The 18,573-nt window shown below is 39.9% G+C and overlaps 1 protein-coding gene and 1 long non-coding RNA gene across 2 annotated transcripts; both read right to left on the bottom strand.

The window, feature by feature from the left end:
* Positions 1-839: 839 nt before the first annotated feature.
* LOC119467138 lies at positions 840-7,986 on the bottom strand. The gene is made up of 4 exons (XR_005195670.1): positions 7,925-7,986; positions 7,230-7,359; positions 2,671-2,761; positions 840-1,626 (listed from the first exon to the last, which is right to left on the bottom strand). It is a non-coding gene; the product is annotated as an uncharacterized LOC119467138 (long non-coding RNA).
* On the bottom strand, positions 1,062-1,418 carry LOC108283542. Its single transcript, XM_017499908.2, has one exon. The coding sequence runs from the start codon at positions 1,416-1,418 to the stop codon at positions 1,062-1,064; it is 357 nt and encodes a 118-aa protein (XP_017355397.2).
* Positions 7,987-18,573: the final 10,587 nt, after the last annotated feature.

Raw genomic sequence — 18,573 nt, forward strand, 5'->3', positions numbered from 1 at the left:
GGTGGCAACCATTGATATTTTCCAGGCAAATTTGTTGATAGATAAAACATTTTTATAGACTTTCCATTATTCCTTGTAGCCATCAGCTTTTAATTTTCTCTTTCTAGTTAATATACTTGTGTATAATTTAAACAGAAAACTGTTCTGTTTCATCATAAAAGATTTGCCTGTTACTTTGGGTGTGTAAATCAAGTGGACAGCACAACATTCTTGAACTTGTTTTTTAAGGGATTTGTTGACAACAACAGAAAAGAAGATCACAGACGCCGCCAATAAGCGTGGACATCAATTATTTTTTAATTGTATAGGAGTACAGTACACTAATTAAAACTAGTATATCTTGCAATGCCAAAGGCAAAATTAATTATTAATTTTTATTAATATTCAGAAGTAGCACAAGGAATGCATTAATAAAGATTTGGTGGTTGTGACTGAGATCTTGTTTAGCTTTATATTTTAGGAAAAAAAAAAGGTTTTCTGGTTCAATCTGAGTAAAAAGAAGCTGGCACCGAAGGGATGATCTTTATTTAGATGGAACGTGCTCACTAGAGTGGGTATTTAGTGACAGGAGATGAGATGTGGAAGGAGATTATGTGAAAACCCCAAATGCTTGTCTATAACAGTTTGATTTGACAACTCTACATTCACCTGCAAAATTGTTGTTGTTACCTTAGATACTTTTGGTTATTAAATTGAGTATTTTAGTTAAGCCATCTTGAGTTGACATTTAATAATTCATTTAGGAGCCGTGCACAGAATATTATCCAGCTCACCAAATCCAAGATGAACAAAATTAGTTTTGTGCGCTAAAAAGATTTTGACAAGACCCTCTCCTCCTCTTCTCCCTCTCCCTTCTCAGCCTCTCCTCCTCTCTAGTTAGAAGCAAGTCTGCAAGGCTCTCTTATCCTACCTGGCAAAGACGGAAGCACATTCATAGTTTTTAGGCCAGCGTCTTTAAGCTTATCTCCATGCAGTCCTGAAACCATGTACGATGTAGATAGGTCATTAATCAGTGCTTGCTTTTCTGCAACTGATGGCTTCTCATTTTACACAGCCTCTGATTACAGACCTTTCATGTCCACTTCCTCGAGAAATATTTTTGCCTTTGTAAAGTCTGTACCAGTTAAAACCTTCAATGAAACCCAAAATGTCGACACAGCCATGTTGGGGGGCTGCCTGTGGACTTGTGGGTTGGTCAGCCACAAGCTCTGATATCCCGGAACACATGTCCATCCGCCTGGGTGGGTAGAACCATCAGACCCACATCCTCCTTCGCCTACCATGTGGGGAGTGCTATGCCTCGCACAGCTCAATCCTGCATGTTCGCGAATCTTCAGGGGTGAAAAGGAGAGGAACAGAGCATTCACAGCTACAATGAAGCTACAAGCAGTTGTAGGCAAAACTGTATGGTACAGCATATGCACAGTGCATGCCTTCCCTTCACACCTCGGAAGGCAGCAGGACTCCCCGGCAAGCGCCAGCTGTCACCATTCCCTTGGGAAGGCAGCTCTCTGAAGAATACTTCTTCCACCTGATGGTCCACCTTCCAGAATGCAGCTCCTGGGAAACAGCATCAGGCCAGTCTGGGAAGGCATGTGTTTCCTCGGATGTATTGGAACGTTTCCTCTGAAAAATAGGAGAAAAAGTGGATCTGATGTCATACTGGCAACCTCTGATGGGACTCACATGCCTGAGGGAAAAGGTGGCCGCACAGTCAGAATCAGGATTGACTCCAGATAAACGTGTGGCCATATTGGCTCATTTCATCCCATCAGAGTTTAGTGGGGGGTGAAGGAGGCTGGTTTCATCGAACCCTGGCATGTGATGCACCAGCTGCCTACAGGTGACATTAAAGATAGCCAGATGATCTCTGACTCCTAGGACTTTAAATGCTTAGCAACTCATATCAAGAGAAGTTACTTCTTGCTTTTTTTTTTTTTTTCATCCAAAATGACATAGATAAACATTGCAGTGTATGCCAGCCATTAGTGAGACATGATGACGAGTTTGTTTACAAAAATGGGATTTCATTCATTCGTTTTTTTATGAGCACCTACACTATTCTGGGAGTTTTGCTAAGCCTGGGGGATTCCAAAATAAATATAAAAGGTAAGTGTTTGAGTTAGCTCTTGCTGCATAACAGACAGCTCCAAAACTCATGAATGCAATCCTGCATTACCACCTGTGTGTCTATGAGTTGGCTGGGGTTTGGATGATCTAGAATGGGCTTGACTAAGCTGCTCTGCATCTGGGATTGCTAGGGTGTCTACCATGTCTCTTTCCACCTCTCCCTCGCTCTTTTTGGACCAGAGAGCTAACTGGGGCTTGTTCTCCCCGTGGTGATACCGGAGGCACAAGAGGGTCTACTGAAACCCAAGGGCTTCTAAAGGCCTCATCTCAAAATTGGCACCCTGCTGTGTTCATCTACACTCCACTGGCTAAACGTAAAACATACAGCCAACCTCAGAGCCCAGAGTCAGGGAAGCATATGCCACCTGCAATGAGGCCATGACAAGGGTGTGGATGCAGGAAGGTGTGATGGAGGTCAACGATGATTCCTATTCTTCATTCTGCTGGTGGGCATAGGAATGATGTTTTGGTACATTAAGGCCGCTATAACCAAATACTATAGACTGGGTGGTGCATACATGACTGGTATTTATTTCTCACAGTTCTGGAGGCTGGGAAGTCCAAGGCCAAGATGCTGGCGGATTCCACGTCTGGTAAATCAGCTTTCTGGTTCCTAGATGATGACTTCTCGCTGTGTTCTCACATGGTGGAAGAGGCAAGAGATCTCTCTTGGGCCTCTTTAATAAGACCACTAATCCCATGCATAAGGGCTCCACCTCCATGACTTAAGGCCATCACCTTCGGGTGAATTTCAGTATAGGAATTTGGGAAAAACACAGACATCCAGAGAATAGCCAATGGTGACTTCTGCCCTGAAAGTATTGAGGAAAAAATTCCCACTCCATTCCCTCATTCCGAAAGGACAGCTGCTGGAGAGGGTGAGAAGAATCTGATGTTTATGGGTGGCTTAAGCTGTGAAAGATTTGCTATTCCCTGTGGTCTTCCTCAATTTTTCCTTTAGGGACCACAGGGGAAAGATGCTCTTGGCTTCTGCTTCTGTGTGGCAGATATCCCTCCTCATGGCAAGTCCAGGGCCTAGTTTTGTCTCTGCTTTCAGAAAACAGTGGGCACACAGTCCCCTGGACTCTGTCCATGGCCTGAGACTAGACAGAGGAAGACAGGGGGCCTTGGACACTCTGCAGATCCATTCCAGCTCTGCAAACAACCATGCTGATATTTTAATTCATCCTTGACCCTTGGATCTACTTCTTATTTGTTTGAGGACTCAGAGGGGAAGTCCTCTGATTAGCATCTTAGAAGTTCCCAAAATGACACACGGATTCTGTCCTTGCAGAGATCCCAGGGTGATACAGGGCCTGTCTGGGGATGATACGGGGCCAGGGCCTTGACATCCCTACACACGGAGGCATCCCCTTTGCTGAGGTTAACTAGACATAGACTCTCCCTCCTCTCCCCACCTCAAACATGCCCCAATTAATGTCCCCATTGATCTAGTGGAGTGAATCTTCAGCTTCACAATATACTGTGGAAGACAGGTGGTGCTTACATGAGAAAGGGAACAGCAGAGAATTAACACATGATCCAAGCAACTGGATCAATGGAGACATCCTAATTTGATAAATCAGGCCCAGTTTTGTTGTGTTATCAATCTTCACCTATGTAGTTTGTCCACCAGGTGGTAACCCAAGACATTGCCGTGCCTCCAGTCCTACTGCTGGTGCCCCAGCTCTTCTCTGCACCAGCTCTCATCCTTTCCACTCCTCTGTCCACTCACTTGCAACATGGTGAATACAGGACCACCTCTTCAGATGACTGAACCTCCATGAGATCCAGCGCATGGGAAGCTCTCGGCACAGTGCAGGGTACACAGGAAGTACAGATGGGCCACGAGTTTCATCACTGACCTAGTGCACACACTCTCTGAGGTAGAGGCTGGCAGAGACTCAAGTTGCATCCTCCCCCAAACAGATGTGGACCCTGTTAATCGTGGTCTTTCATCTTTGCTTACAGTTATGTGACACGGCTTCTCTAAGCAGATTTAGGGAGAGATTTGTTTTCATAAATCATGTTTATATGTTACTGAAGCTTTGTTTACTCATTTAGGAGCAAGCTAAGGGCACTGAGGTACATGTCTGTGGGGATGGACGGGTGGAGGAGGGAAGCGTTTGGAGGAGTTCTTTGCTACACACATAAAGGTAGGAACTGACCCAAGAATCTGGCCTCAAAGTTAGATGTCGGGCGATTTCATTGTTGGACAGACTGAGGGACAGTCTCAAAGTGGAGCTGGGTAAGGCTTCTTCTCCCAGATCCTAAAATTGTGCAAGTCTATGAGAATCCCTTTTTGATTACATCATGGACTTCTGGCAGAAATATTTCTGGTACCTAACCTTAAACCAGAGGATGTTGCATTGGCAGTGGCAGCGCTGAAAGCATGAAGCCTCAGAAGTGGGACAGCTGTTGGAAATCAGATGTTGCCTAAGAGTTTATTATGCTTCCTCTACACTGCTCACCCTCGCCAAAAGCTAGGAGAGATCCTTTCACCAACAGGGACGCATTTCCTCTCCAGGGTTTCCTGTGCCACCTGTAGGGCCAAGAGATTCCCTGGATATTCAGAATATGCAGAAACTCCTCTGACAAGCACAAGCAGCTTTGCTTAAGCAAAGCATGTGAAGGTGTCCAAGGTGGCTTGGATAAACTTTACAGTCACAGAGAAAGCTCTGAGCCTTCTTCTGGCCTGTGGGCATTAAACTGAACCACAGAAATGTATATATATGTTTTGGAATGGTTATACTATTCTGCTTTATTTATTTATTTATTTATTTTTGTACTTTAGGTTCTGGGGTACATGTGCAGATCATGCAGGATTGTTGCATACGTACCTACATGGCAATGTGGTTTGCTGCCTCCATCCCCCATTGCCTGTATCTGGCATTTCTCCCCGTGTTATTCCTCCCCAGCTTCCCCATCCCCTGCTGACCCTCCCCTGGCCCTCCTGACAACAGACCCCAGTGTGTGATGCTCCTCTCCCTGTGTCCATGTGTTCTCATTGTTCAACACCCACCTATGAGTAAGAACATGCAGTGTTTGATTTTCTGTTCTTGTGTCAGTTTGCTGAGAATGATGGTTTCCAGATTCATCCAGGTCCCTACAAAGGACACAGACTCATTGTTTTTTATGGCTGCATAGTATTCCATGGTGTAAATGTGCCACATTTTCCTTGTCCATTCTATCATCCATGGCATTTGGGTTGATTCCAGGTCTCTGCTATTGTAAACAGTGCCACAGTGAACATACGTGTGCACGTGTCTTTATAATAGAACAATTTATAATCCTTTAGGTATATACCCAGTAATGGGATTGCTGGGTCAAATGGGATTTCTATTCCTAGGTCCTTGAGGAGGTGCCACTCTGTCTTCCACAATGGTTGAACTGATTTACACTCCCACCAACAGTGTGAAAGTGTTCCTATTTCTCCACATCCTCTCCAGCATCTGTTGTCTCCAGATTTTTTAATGACTGCCATTCTAACTGGCGTGAGATGGTAAATAAACTAGATATTGAAGGAACGTATCTCAAAATAATAAAAGCTATTTACGACAAACCTACAGCCAATATCATCCTGAATGGGCAAAAACTGGAAGCATTCCCTTTGAAACCTGGCACTAGACAAGGATGCCCTCTCTCACCACTCCTATTCGATATAGTACTGGAAGTTCTAGCCAGAGCAATTAGGCAAGAAAAAAAAAATAAAGGGTATTCAATTAGGAAGGGAGGAAGTCAAATTGTCTCTATTTGCAGATGACATGATTGTGTATTTAGAAGACCTATCATCTCAGCCCAAAATCTCCTGAAACTGATAAGCAACTTCAGCAAAGTCTCAGGATACAAAATCAATGTGTGGAAATCACAAGCATTCCTATGCACCAATAACAGACTAACAGAGAGCCAAATCATGAGCGAATTCCCATTCACAATTGCTACAAAGAGAACAGAATACCTAAGAATACAACTAACAAAGGATGTAAAGGACCTCTTCAAGAACTACAAACCACTGCTCAATGAAATAAGAGAGGACACAAACAGGTGGAAAAACAGTCCATGCTCAGGGTTAAGAAGAATCAATATTGTAAAAATGGCCATACTGCCCAAAGTAATTTATAGATTCAATGCTATCCTCATCGAGCTACCAATCAGCTTCTTCACAGAACTGGAAAAAAAACCCTTAAACTTCATATGGAACCAAAAGAGAGCCCACATAGCCAAGACTTTCCTAAGCAAAAAGAATAAAGCCAGAGGCATCACACTACAAGACTTCAAACTATATTACAAGGCTACAGTAATCAAAACTGCATGGTACTGATACCAAAACAGAGATATAGACCAATGGAACAGAACAGAGGCCTCAGAGGCAACACCACACATCTACAACCATCTGATCTTTGACAAACTTGACAAAAACAAGCAATGGGGAAAGGATTCCCTGTTTAATAAATGGTGTTTTGGAGACTGGCTAGCCATGTGCAGAAAGCAGAAACTGGACCCCTTCCTGACACCTTACACTAAAATTAACTCGAGATGGATTAAAGACTTAAACATAAGACCTAACACCATAAAAACCCTAGAAGAAAATCTAGACAAAACCATTCAGGACATAGGCGTAGGCAAGGACTTCATGACTAAAACACCAAAAGCATTTGCAACAAAAGCCAAAATAGACAAATGGGACCTAATTAAACGCCAGAGCTCCTGTACAGCAAATGAGACAATCATTACAGTGAACCAGCAACCAACAGAATGAGAAAAAATTTTGCACTTTACTCATCTGACAAAGGACTTATATCCAAAATCTACAAATAACTAAAACAGATTTACAAGAAAAAAACAAATCCATTCAAAAGTGGGCAAAGGACATGAATAGACACTTTTCAAAAGAAGACATATATGAGGCCAAACATCTGAAAAAACACTCATCATCACTGGCTATTCTACTTTAGATATGTACTCACATGCAGAAAAGAAATTCCTATATATTTTTTTAAAATCAAAACCCAGTTTACTTGTCACTTTCTTTTTAAAGCTTCCCTGACCACTGCAGTGGTCACTTCCACATGAATTTCAACTCTATTCTCCATTCATACCTCTCTGGCATCACCAGCTTACGATTGTAGTGATGTCATCTGACTCCTGGCTGGAGACCCATGAAGACCCTAAGACAGCATATATGTCTTCTTCTTTATGTACCTCCAGTGCCCAACAAAGCCACTGGTTCTGAGACAGTTTCAGAGAAGGTGGGGTTGATGTGAAAGAACACATCCAGCATGGGTCTAATTATTGGAACAAGTAATTGGATTGGATTAACCACAAACACGTTAACCATCTGATGAGAGTGAGTTGACTAATCTTACAGTCTTATGTATGATTGAGAGTAGATTCCAAATAAGGGGTGAGAGAAGCATCTCTGCTATTTGTAGGGACATAAGAGGGGTCTTGTTTATTAATTCAACAGGTAATCGTTGGTCCTCTACCATGTGCAAGTCCCTGTCATAGGCACCAGTGATAGGTTTATCACTAGTACTAGTATAACTGTTATGGTAGGTAGCTAGTCAGACAGGGACAGGGCAGAAGGCCCCCCCTGCCCCCTTACTGTCTCCCTTACCAATCAGGAATGTCAGGCAACCATCAAGTGATGGTGAGGTAATTATTAAACTATCTCTCTAAAATAATAATATAAAACTCTCTCTCTAAAATAATATTTCTCTAAAATAACTATCTCTCTAAAATAATAATTAAACTATCTCTCTAAAATAATAATGTGTCACAGCCAATGAAACACCTATAATTGCTGATCAGCAGCTTCCCAGTGAGATCACAGGAGTTGGGTAAGCAGGCTCAAGCATGGCCACAAAGAGGCAAAATGGCAGAGTGTAACTGGTATAACATTTGGACTGGTAAAGGAAGAATGCCTCACGTGAGCATACATACATCTCCAGTAAACATGCTGTGCATCAACAACTCCAGTAAACACACTGCCAGAAATGGCTAATAAGTGAGCAATCATGAAATAGGTTTTCAATTTTTTAGATAGGGTAACTTTAAAAAGGTAGAGATATAGATGGTAGTGCAGTTCAAAGTATCTGCAGAATTAAAATGTCTGAGCACAATAGCACAAAGGATGGGAGGTTGGAAAGGTGCTTATGTTAAATTTGAAGTAACATAATAGTATTTCAAAGTAGCCTTTAAAGAAGTAAAGATACACATGGCAAGCCATAAGCAATTGCTGAAAAACGGAACAAAAATGTATACCTCATAAGCGTAAGGTAAAAATCAAATGGAATACTAAAAAGTACTCGGTTGTTTCAAAAGAAGCCAACAACAGATGAGAGAAATAGAAAACAAATAGTGAAATGGTAGACTTAAATCCTACCATATTAATAATTATATTAAATATAATAGCCTAACATACCCGTTAAGAGCTACAGATGATCAGACTTGATGAAGAAACAAGACCAAATACATGCTTCATGTTTCCATGTGGAAATTCCTTCTCCATTTTGGGAAATTTTTATATTGCAGTTAAGAAATTGGGAAAACAAGAAAAGTATAAATCTTGGGTGCAAATTCAAGCTTAACAATAAAGATAAAGATATTCCTTTTCATTACTTTTAATGGCAAAAACCGCAATTACTTTTGCACCAACCTAATAGTTTTAAGGAATTCACTGATGTCAACTCAAAAGTATGAACAGGAACTACTGATGTGCAGAGTCTAAGGTTAAAATAAACATTTACAGAAACCAGGGAAGGCAGGCCGGAGAAGAGTAGCCATAACTCCTCAGTTAGTCTCAGTCGTAGCTGTTGCCAGGCTGTAAACACGTTTGTGGAATACTCTCCAATAAGATTAGAAACGGATATAAAACTTGCATTGCAAAAAGAATATCAATCTCATTGGCAAAAATCAAAATCGAGGCAAGCAAGCAAAATATTTTTATTGTTAAAAAAGGATATAATCTGATATGAAGAAACATGTGCCCTAAAGCCCAATTTGCAAATGCTTTCGAATACACCCTTGGTCATTCAATCAACATCAATGCAAAAATAAATGAAAACTTTCCACATGTGTAAGGTTTGCCAGGAAAAAAGAGAAGGGACTAGTGTATAGGACAATTAAAGCTTTATGTGTTTCAATGTTTTAATGCTACCTTTTAGGGTATTATATTTCATGGTATTATTTTTCAAAATTTTAAGTGATTTTTGCGTGGCATTTATTTTGTGCTAATATTCTCCTTTGAAATATTTTTTATTTTCTAATGTCTATGTCAGGTAGAGATTACTTTTATGTTACTGAAAAAAATCTATTTACAAATGTGGACTTTAGCAAAAAAGTGTTATGAAAAATACAGACTCATATAATTTAAGGAATTCCCCAGATTTCTTTAGAATTCTATTTTTTGTTTCTGAATATCAAAGATTAATAGATATCTACAGAAAACTTACTTTAAAAATAAACACACAAATGGTTTAAAAGAAAATGATAGGAGGAAGTATGCCATGCAGAAACTAATTATGAGACTAGCATTACTATATTAATACCAGACAAAGCAGACTTCAGTACAATAACTATTATCAGAGATAAAAAAGACATTTTATAAGGACACAATGCTCAAATATCAATATCAATATGTTATATAATGTATATATGTGCATATAACACACTTAAAGATGCATGCACCAAAAAATTCCTCAAAATACATAAAGCAAACATGGTAGGATTAAAAGGGAAAAGAGACAAATACAAACTATAGTTGAAAATTTCAATACTTCTGTTAGTAATTAATGGAAGAAAGGTAAAATCTATAAGGATTCAGAAATCCTGGATAAAAATATCAATCCAGTGGGACTTAATTGACTTGACATTGTTTGAACACTTCACCACTTCACCCAACAGCAGCAAAATGCTTCTCTTTTCAATGGCACATGGAACATTTGCCAAGATAAACAACATTCTAATCCATTTAAAAAAAGTTTGCATACATTTAAAAAGGTTGAAATCACACAGGATATAGTTCCAGTATAATAAGAATCAGTAATAAATAAAGAGATTTAACAATCTCCAAATATTTGGAGAAATTATTTCTGGGAATCTCACGGATCATAAAAGAAGCCACAAGAGAAAATCCAAAACAGTTTTAACTAAATGAATATGAAACACAACATACATATTCATCAGATGCAGCTAAAGCAATTCTTTAGAGGAAAATGTATAGCTTTAAATGATTACATTAGGAAAAAAAGGTCTAAAATAAAAGATATAAGCTTATACCTTAAGAAACTAGAAAATTCAGGAAAATTAAATCCAAATAAGTAGAAAAAATAATAATAAGCAGAATTAATAAAATATCAATATACAAACTATGGAAAAAGTTAATGAAACTAAAGTTGTTTGACTAGATTAGAAAAATCAACAAACTTCTAGATAGACTGATCAAAATAAAAGAGAAGACTCAGATGGAGATTAACAGTGATAAAAGAGGGTATAGCCTCTCTTTAATGTTGATCTCCTATCAACATTTAAAAGATAATAAAGGAACGGTGTGAGCAAGTTAGTATAAATAATTTCAACAAGTTAGAAATAATAAAAGACATCAAAAGGCATACATTGCCAAAAACACAAGAATAGATACAAAATTTAAATAGCCCTATATATTATCATCAACAACAAAGTAATTAAACAAGTTATCGCAATGAAAACTACAAATCCAGATGGATTCCTTGGTGAATAAACCAAACATTTAAATAAGTATTTTTGCATCTTTCATGAGAGTTGAATTCCAAAGTCTGCATAGATTCTTAGCTCCAAGCATCAGAAATAAAGTCAGACTAATTTAGGATTTAAAAAAAAAAAAAAAGGACTAAAAAGGTTTTGAGTAACCTTTCTATCCAGAAGGATTGTAGAGCCAGGTTTGGTAACTGCGGACTGAGAAGGACGCTCCACTTACCTCAAGAGAGGTGCCACAGTCACACGACTGAGTCCAGACGCCACAGCCTATGCTGCCAACACCACAGACACCATACTCCTGTCACTGGTGTTGTCATTATGCTATTGGTGCCTCAGGAAGTAAAGTGTGGACTGTTTTGCTACCACCACACTCTGCAGAATGAATTTCTTGAAGTCTCCACTTTATTGGTTCCTTACGGTTCAATTCAAAGACTCATGTCCCTATTCCCTCTTTGCAAGAAAAGATAGAAAAAATATTTGTTGATCTCTATAAAGGCAGGCAGACTTTGCCTCATAAAGAAGTGTGATCTGATGCTGGGACAATTATAATAGCACATGCCTAATAATGCGTGTAAGTTAAAAATGAAATCGCATCTGATCAAAAATTGCCCTAAAAATTATTAAATCATCCAGTTTTCTGTCCATATACAGGTATGTCAGTTTTCAATAAATCCAACAGGTCCACTTTTTCTACAGAGGGAATAAATTGTTGCTACTTCCATTGAGCCGCAGATGATTTAGCTGACTTGCACTGAGGTCATATAATAGGAAATCTATGTGTGTATGTTTGTTTATTTTAAAGCCCTACGCTCTCACAAGGGTGGTAAGATGCTCACACCACCATCGACTGAGAGAATGACAAATAGTACCAGTCACTCCACTTAAAATATTATTTTTATTTTTCCTCTTCTTTCTCCTCTCCCACCACTACCCAGACCCCCCTCCTGCTCTCTCTCCTCCTCCCAAAGAAATAGCATCAGTTTGTTGCTTATATGATGGGACTCAGCTGTTTCTCTGTAGCTTCCTGACAGCTGGGGCAGAGATTTTATCAACACTTCCTTACATCACTCTTTTGCAACAGTTCCTAAAAGTTCAGAAAAAAAAAAGTTGACCTTTTCCTTTTATAGATGGTCAAGCTGAGGCCCAAAGAAAAGTGAACCTTGCAGAAAGAACAGCGCAGGGCTGTGGCTGTCAATACTGGAACCCAGGCTGCCTCTTAATGTATCTTCCTGTCTACATTTTCTTGCTTTCAGGAGTCCAGACTTTCAGACAAGAAGCTGGACTCTCTTGGCATTAAGAGTTCGACAAAGCCATTGTTCTGAATCTGTTCTCTGCCTCCCAGCCCTGTGATAAGAATATCCTAGAAACTGGATTTTTTCTATAAAAAACATTTCCCCATGTGGACTGTGTACATTCTGCCTCAAATTCTCTTTGGCAGTTTCACAGTTTAAAAATACTTGAGGATCTCTTTAACTTCGTTTCTCCTCCTCATTGTAAAACTTCACTTTTCACTTGTGTTTCCTCCGGGAACACCCTCCACCCGGCTGGAGCAACACAACGCTCTCTTCCCCTTTCTCGTAGCTCCTGATTTCCTCCACGATCCACTTCCCTTGGCAACATCTTTTCAAACCCCATGCTTGGATTCATTCTCTTCAAATCGAATCCAAAGTGTGAAGACAGAATGTAAACCTTTGTCTACGTGCTTTTTTGCAAGCCCCTAATTAGATTCAAATATGAAAACATCTATCCAAAGCATCTGGGAAATCATCCCTGATTCCCTAAAAAATAGATACATCAGCTGGACCACAGCTCAAGGAGAGCTACTGCAGGTTAGATGTGGAAAAAAAAAAGCCATGTGAAATAATCTGAGGGTAATCTAAATAATGGTTAGGAATTTCTGACACTACTATGATTTTTCCCCCTGGGACTCAGGTGCAGAATTGAATTCATTGTAATTGAATTCATAGAAATCTTCAATTTATGGCACATTGTCATCATTGACCTATGCAAGATGCCATGGTTTTGCTTATTTATTTATGTATTTATTTATTTGAGACAGAGTCTCACTCTGTCACCCAGGCTGGAGTACAGTGACATGATCTTGGCTCTCTGCAACCTCCACTTTCCAGACTCAAATAATCCTCCCACCTCAGCCTCCCAAGTAGCTGGGACTCCAGGCATGTGCCACCACACCCGGCCAATTTTTTGTAATTTTTGGTAGTGACTGTTTTTCACCGTGTTGACCACGCTGGTCTCAAACTCCTGACATCAGGTGATCTACCAGCCTCAGCCTCACTAAGTCCTGGGATTACAGGCGTGAACCACCACATACAACTAATTTTTCTTTCTTTCTTCTTCTTTTTTTTTTTTTAAGTAGGGACAGGGTTTCACCATGTTGGCAAGGCTGATCTTGAACTGCTGACTTCAGATGATCCACTTGCCTCAGCCTCCCAAAGTTCTGGGATTATTGGCGTGAGTCACCATGCCCAGCCAGATTCCTTGGTATTGATTTGTCTATTTATTTATTCTCTTTTAACCCAATTCCCTTCCTTTTATAGACAATCATTGCAGTGTGTTTAATGCTTATTTGTTCTTTAGTATGTGTTCTTTTCTTTGAGATAGGGTCTTGTTTTGTCAGCCAGGCTCAACCACCCAGGCTCAAGTAATCCTCCTGCCTCTGCCACCTGAGTAGCTGGGACTACAGGCACACACCACCACACCTGGATATTTACTGTTATTATAATTATTTGTAGAGATAGGTTCTTACTCTATTGCCCAGGCTGGTCACCTACTCCTGGGCTCAAGTGATCCTCCCAGCTCAGCCTCCCAAAGTGTTGGGACTACGGGAATGAGCCACCACATCCAGCCTTGTATAGGTTCCCGACCAGTGTATATTGCTATTGTGAATGTATATTAATTGTTATAAATGGTAAGTTCCCTATTGCTGTGTGAATCCATTTCTTTGAATCACTACACATTTTCATATTTTACTTACCTTCCTCAAACTGGCTTCCAATTCCTGCCCCTAACAATTAATATTGTGACCAACATCCATACTGTGCCTGCTGGGGTCCCCTGTGAGAGCTTCAGGGAGAGACGTTTCAAGTGGTAGAATTTCTGGATCATAGAGTATGGTGGTTACAATTGTGGGCCACCCAGGTATCCTGTTCAGGACCAAGGGAGCCTCAGCAGCTGCCAATGGCTCTCAACTGAATCCTGCCCCAGGGGACTAAGAGATGTCCTGGCCCTAGGTCCTGGGACTTGCCCCTTTGTATCTGATGGGGCAACGTAGACAGCTCTGAAAGTCCATCCCAGCTCCAGAGCTCCCTTACTGTAAGATCATGGAATAGCTGAGGCCTCTGTGGTGAGTGTATTTCAGTTCAACTTCTACCAATTTCACTCCCTCGAATGTTAATTCTGAACCTGCTCCCTGGGAAACTTCCTGCATGCACCGCATACTCTGCAACCAACCTGAGTTACAGACAGTATGTGCACTGAAACCAGTCATGGCTGCCCTCCAGGGTGGATATGGGATACAGCCAGCACTCCACCAGCCCTGCAGAAACGTCCTACCTTCCCGCATCCCTGTGAACACCTGGGATTTTCTAGTAGTATAGGTTATTATTTTTTTAACAAATGTTTTAGGCATAAAGTGGTATCATTTTGTTTCAACTTGCATTTCTCTGATTACTAATGATTTCCAGTCTCTCTTTTTATATGTGTTAACTTTTATAGTTAAGTGTAATTTTATAAATTGTCTGAACAGACCGGGCACAGTGGCTCATGCCTGTAATCCCAGCACTTTGGGAGGATGAGGCAGGTGGATCACCTGTGGTCGGGAACTCTAGACCAGCCTGACCAATATGCGTAAATCCCATCTCTGCTAAAAATACAAACATTTGCTGAGGGTGGTGGTGCACGCCTGTAGTGCCAGCTATTTTTGAGGCTGAGAAAGGAGAATTGCTTGAACCCGGGAGGTGGAGATTGCAGTGAGCTGAGATTGCACCACTGCACTCCAGCCTGAATGGCAGAGTGAGACTCCATCTCAAAAAATATAAATAAATAAATAATTAATAAATAAATAGTCTGAACATCTAATTTGGCTGCTTTCCTTTTGGGGTTGTTGTCTGGGTACGAATCCCTTTTCAGGTGAAAATACTGCAAAATCATCTCCCATTAACTGTCATTCGTTTATTAACTTCATCCAAGATGTCCTTCATTGACCCAAAATCCTTAATTTTCAGGTGATCAAATTTTTAAAAGTTTTTTTGGTCTATTGTTTGTATTTTTGAAGTTCTGTTTAAAATGTCATAGAAATACTATATTCTTTTCTAATGATATTTTTTACCTTTCACATTTACACTTCACATTTTCACATTTTAATCCATTTAGAGCCCACTTGACCTTGATATTAAGAAGAGATCTTGTTTTATATTTCTCTTGAGTGATCTAGCTTGCCTAGATCAGTGCCATTATTTGTTTATTGGTCTATTTTTTCTTTACCAATACCACACTGTTTATATTATGTTGACGTTGTAATATGACTTTATATTTGGTACAGTAATTTTTGCCTCTTCAATTTTCTTTTTTATTGTGGAATTAGCTATTTTGTGTATTTACCAAATTTTAGAGAAATTTTAAAGTCAATATAAGTTTTAGAGTAAACATCTATTTTTTTCAAATCCCAACAGGAATATTCATTTCGATTGGATTAAATATATAGATTAAGTATATAAGGGCTGACCTGCTTATATGATTATCTACCAGGGTTATCGAATTATTATTTCTGTATCCTTTATGTGTTGTTGCTATTGTAAGTGGTATCGTACTTTAAAATTATATTTCCTAATCGGTTATAGTTGATAAAAAGAAATACCACTATATTTCGTAGTTTGATGTTCTATCCAACATTTCTGCTGAATTTAATTTTTCCACATTTACTGAGATACAATTGACAAATAAAATAACTTTTTCATTAATTATAACAGTTTTTCTGTTAATTTTGGATTTTTCTGTTTAAAGAAAACAGAATATCGGATTTTTCTTTTTCTCTTAAATTCTGAGGAAATAACTTGATCATTCATTACAGCAGTTTTTCTGTTGATTTTGGATTTTTAAAGACATACGCGAGACCGGGAAGAAAAAGAGGTTCAACCGGACCCACAGTTCCACACGTCTGGGGAGGCCCCAGAAACATGGCAGGAAGCAAAAGGCACTTCTTACATGGTGGCAGCAACGTGCATTTGCTTGGTTAGTGATCATGTCATCCGAAAATGATGATGACTTAAAACATGGTCCAACCCATTCTCTTCTAACTTGGCTCTCTTTTAACTACTGACATCGTGGAAAACTCATACTGCATTCTAATACTTTTTTCCTCAATAGCAAAGTAAATAAATTACCTCTTATTTATACTTTGCAGAAGAGTTGAATTGTAATTAGGTGTCAAAACTTTCTTTAAGAAAAGTGCAGGATGGAAGCAGGATAAATCCGAACGTATTAATATATGCTTTTCAGTCTTATTTGTGACTTTCTCCCAAAGTGTTTCTGTTCCATTAACTCTGTCCTGGCCACTCAATGTGACGTTTGCTCCCAGTTAGGATACTCAGCCTTAGGCAGTCTCCCGGGTTTCCACTTGCTTTCCTGTGCTTCTGCCATGGCTATGAGAAGGCCATGCTGGGAACAGTGATCTTAAGAGACTCATGGAGCTGAACTGCCCCAGCCTGGTCCACCAGGCCAGTCTAGCTGACTTTCAGATGCAGGAACAAACCAACCCAGCCAAAATCAGTGGAAGTGCCCAGCCAAGATCCACCAGTCTCCAGGTCGTCCCACTGACACCTGATCTGGATAAATGCTATTGCTCTAGGTATTCAGGTGACTGCATTGTGTGGTGACTAGTTTAGTTACACAGCAATTGCCAGTTGCAAATATGTCACATATTAATGCTCTCTTTAGCCACCCTCCAAGGTAAAAGTCTTGCCACTAGGTATTAGTTTGTTTCCACAATGCTGATAAAGAATACCCGAGACTCCAAGAAAAAGAGGTTCAACCAGACCCACAGTTCCACATGGCTGAGGAGGCCCCAGAATCATGGCAGGAAGTGAAAGCACTTCTTACATGGTGGCAGCAAGAGAAAATGAGGAAGATGCAAAAGCGAAACCCCTGACAAAATCATCGGATCTCGTGAGACTCACTCACCATCAGGGGAAGAGTATGGGGGAACCCGTCCCCATGATTCAAACTGTCTTCCACTGGGTCCCTCCCACAACATGTGGGAAATATGGGAGAACAATTCAAATGAGATTTTGGTGGGGACACAGAGCCAAACCATATCAAAGGGACATGAGCCAAATCGTATCCTCTACTCCTGTTCACCAAGGCCCCTGCCCATACCCCCAGTGTCCCACCCATTCTTCAGGACATTATTGTCATACTTACACCCTGCCAGCACAAGTGAGATACAGTCCTGAGGCTCAATGGGGTCCCAGTTATTTTCCCAAGATGTGGACATATTTCAGTTCCCCAGAGGACCCAGGAAGCCCTGAATAGCTTGGCCCTCAAATGCTGCCTTCACAAAAAAGAACCCTGAATAATCCACACATGTCCCATGCCTCTCAAACTGCTTGGAAATGGTTGTATACACATTGTTCTTTTCACTTGAGGTCCCCAAGTGAAAAGAACAACGTATAGGAAGGCCCATATTCTCAGATTTTTGGTACCGACCATTTATTCTACCTAAACTTTGGCAAGTGGGTTTGCTGCAAGGGATGTTGTCGGAGCCTGCGGCTGCCAGGTTGATGAGCCCAGCCGGTGTTCTTAGCTGGAAATTATGATTTTTTAAACTCATTCTTATTGTTGTCCACTTGGCAATTTTGCTGCTGTGCTGTAGGCCCTAGTATCAATTTTAGTTGAAAATGCTGCAAAAACAAAAAGGTAATGCCATGTCCCACACTGTTTCAAAAGGTTTTTTAAGTGGAAAAGGTATTTAGTATTTTTAATAAGCATCTTCAATACTATTGAGTTGGTTTCTTTGTTAATATCACAAGATTAATTATGCTGTCAGACACTTTCAAGGCCTGCTTAACAAAGATTCAGTGATATAATGGTTTGCTTTGCGCTGCCTTTTTTCTGCATAGCAATCACAATCAGCATTAGACAATTTAAAACCCTTTCACCAGCCGGAAGTTCTGAAGAGCCTTTTAATCAACAAAAGTAATTTTGCAAACAACTAGATACAGCATTTTTCATATTAACTAACTTGCATTTAAATTCTGCAGGCTTGATTCTTCCTGGATCTTTGATTCCAGGAAACTAGGATATTCCCATGGCCTAGAATCTGAAAGTGAGGATCACACACACTCTGCCCTGGGTACCCCTGAAATGTTAAAGTCCTGTTACCCTGTTCTGCTTGTTAAAAAGATAGCATTAATACCCAAATGTAATTCATTCATTTTAATTATCCCATTATCCCTTAATATACATAACTCATCTAATCAGTTACATTCTTTCTTTTTTTAAATACGGTTACCTAGAGAGCTTCATCTTGTTATTTAATAAATACAACTTGTGTTAGTGTGTCAAAATTTTTTATCGTTTAAAAATGTTGCTTTTTTAAAAAATGTATGAATATCTTGGGTTAGAAAATTCTATTAGCACCACCGTGAGATTTTAAAATTCAATTTTTTTGAGATTGACAATAACTGAGTC

Source organism: Cebus imitator, unplaced genomic scaffold (genome assembly GCF_001604975.1).
Source record: "Cebus imitator isolate Cc_AM_T3 unplaced genomic scaffold, Cebus_imitator-1.0 Scaffold261, whole genome shotgun sequence".
Classification (NCBI taxonomy): Eukaryota; Metazoa; Chordata; class Mammalia; order Primates; family Cebidae; genus Cebus; species Cebus imitator.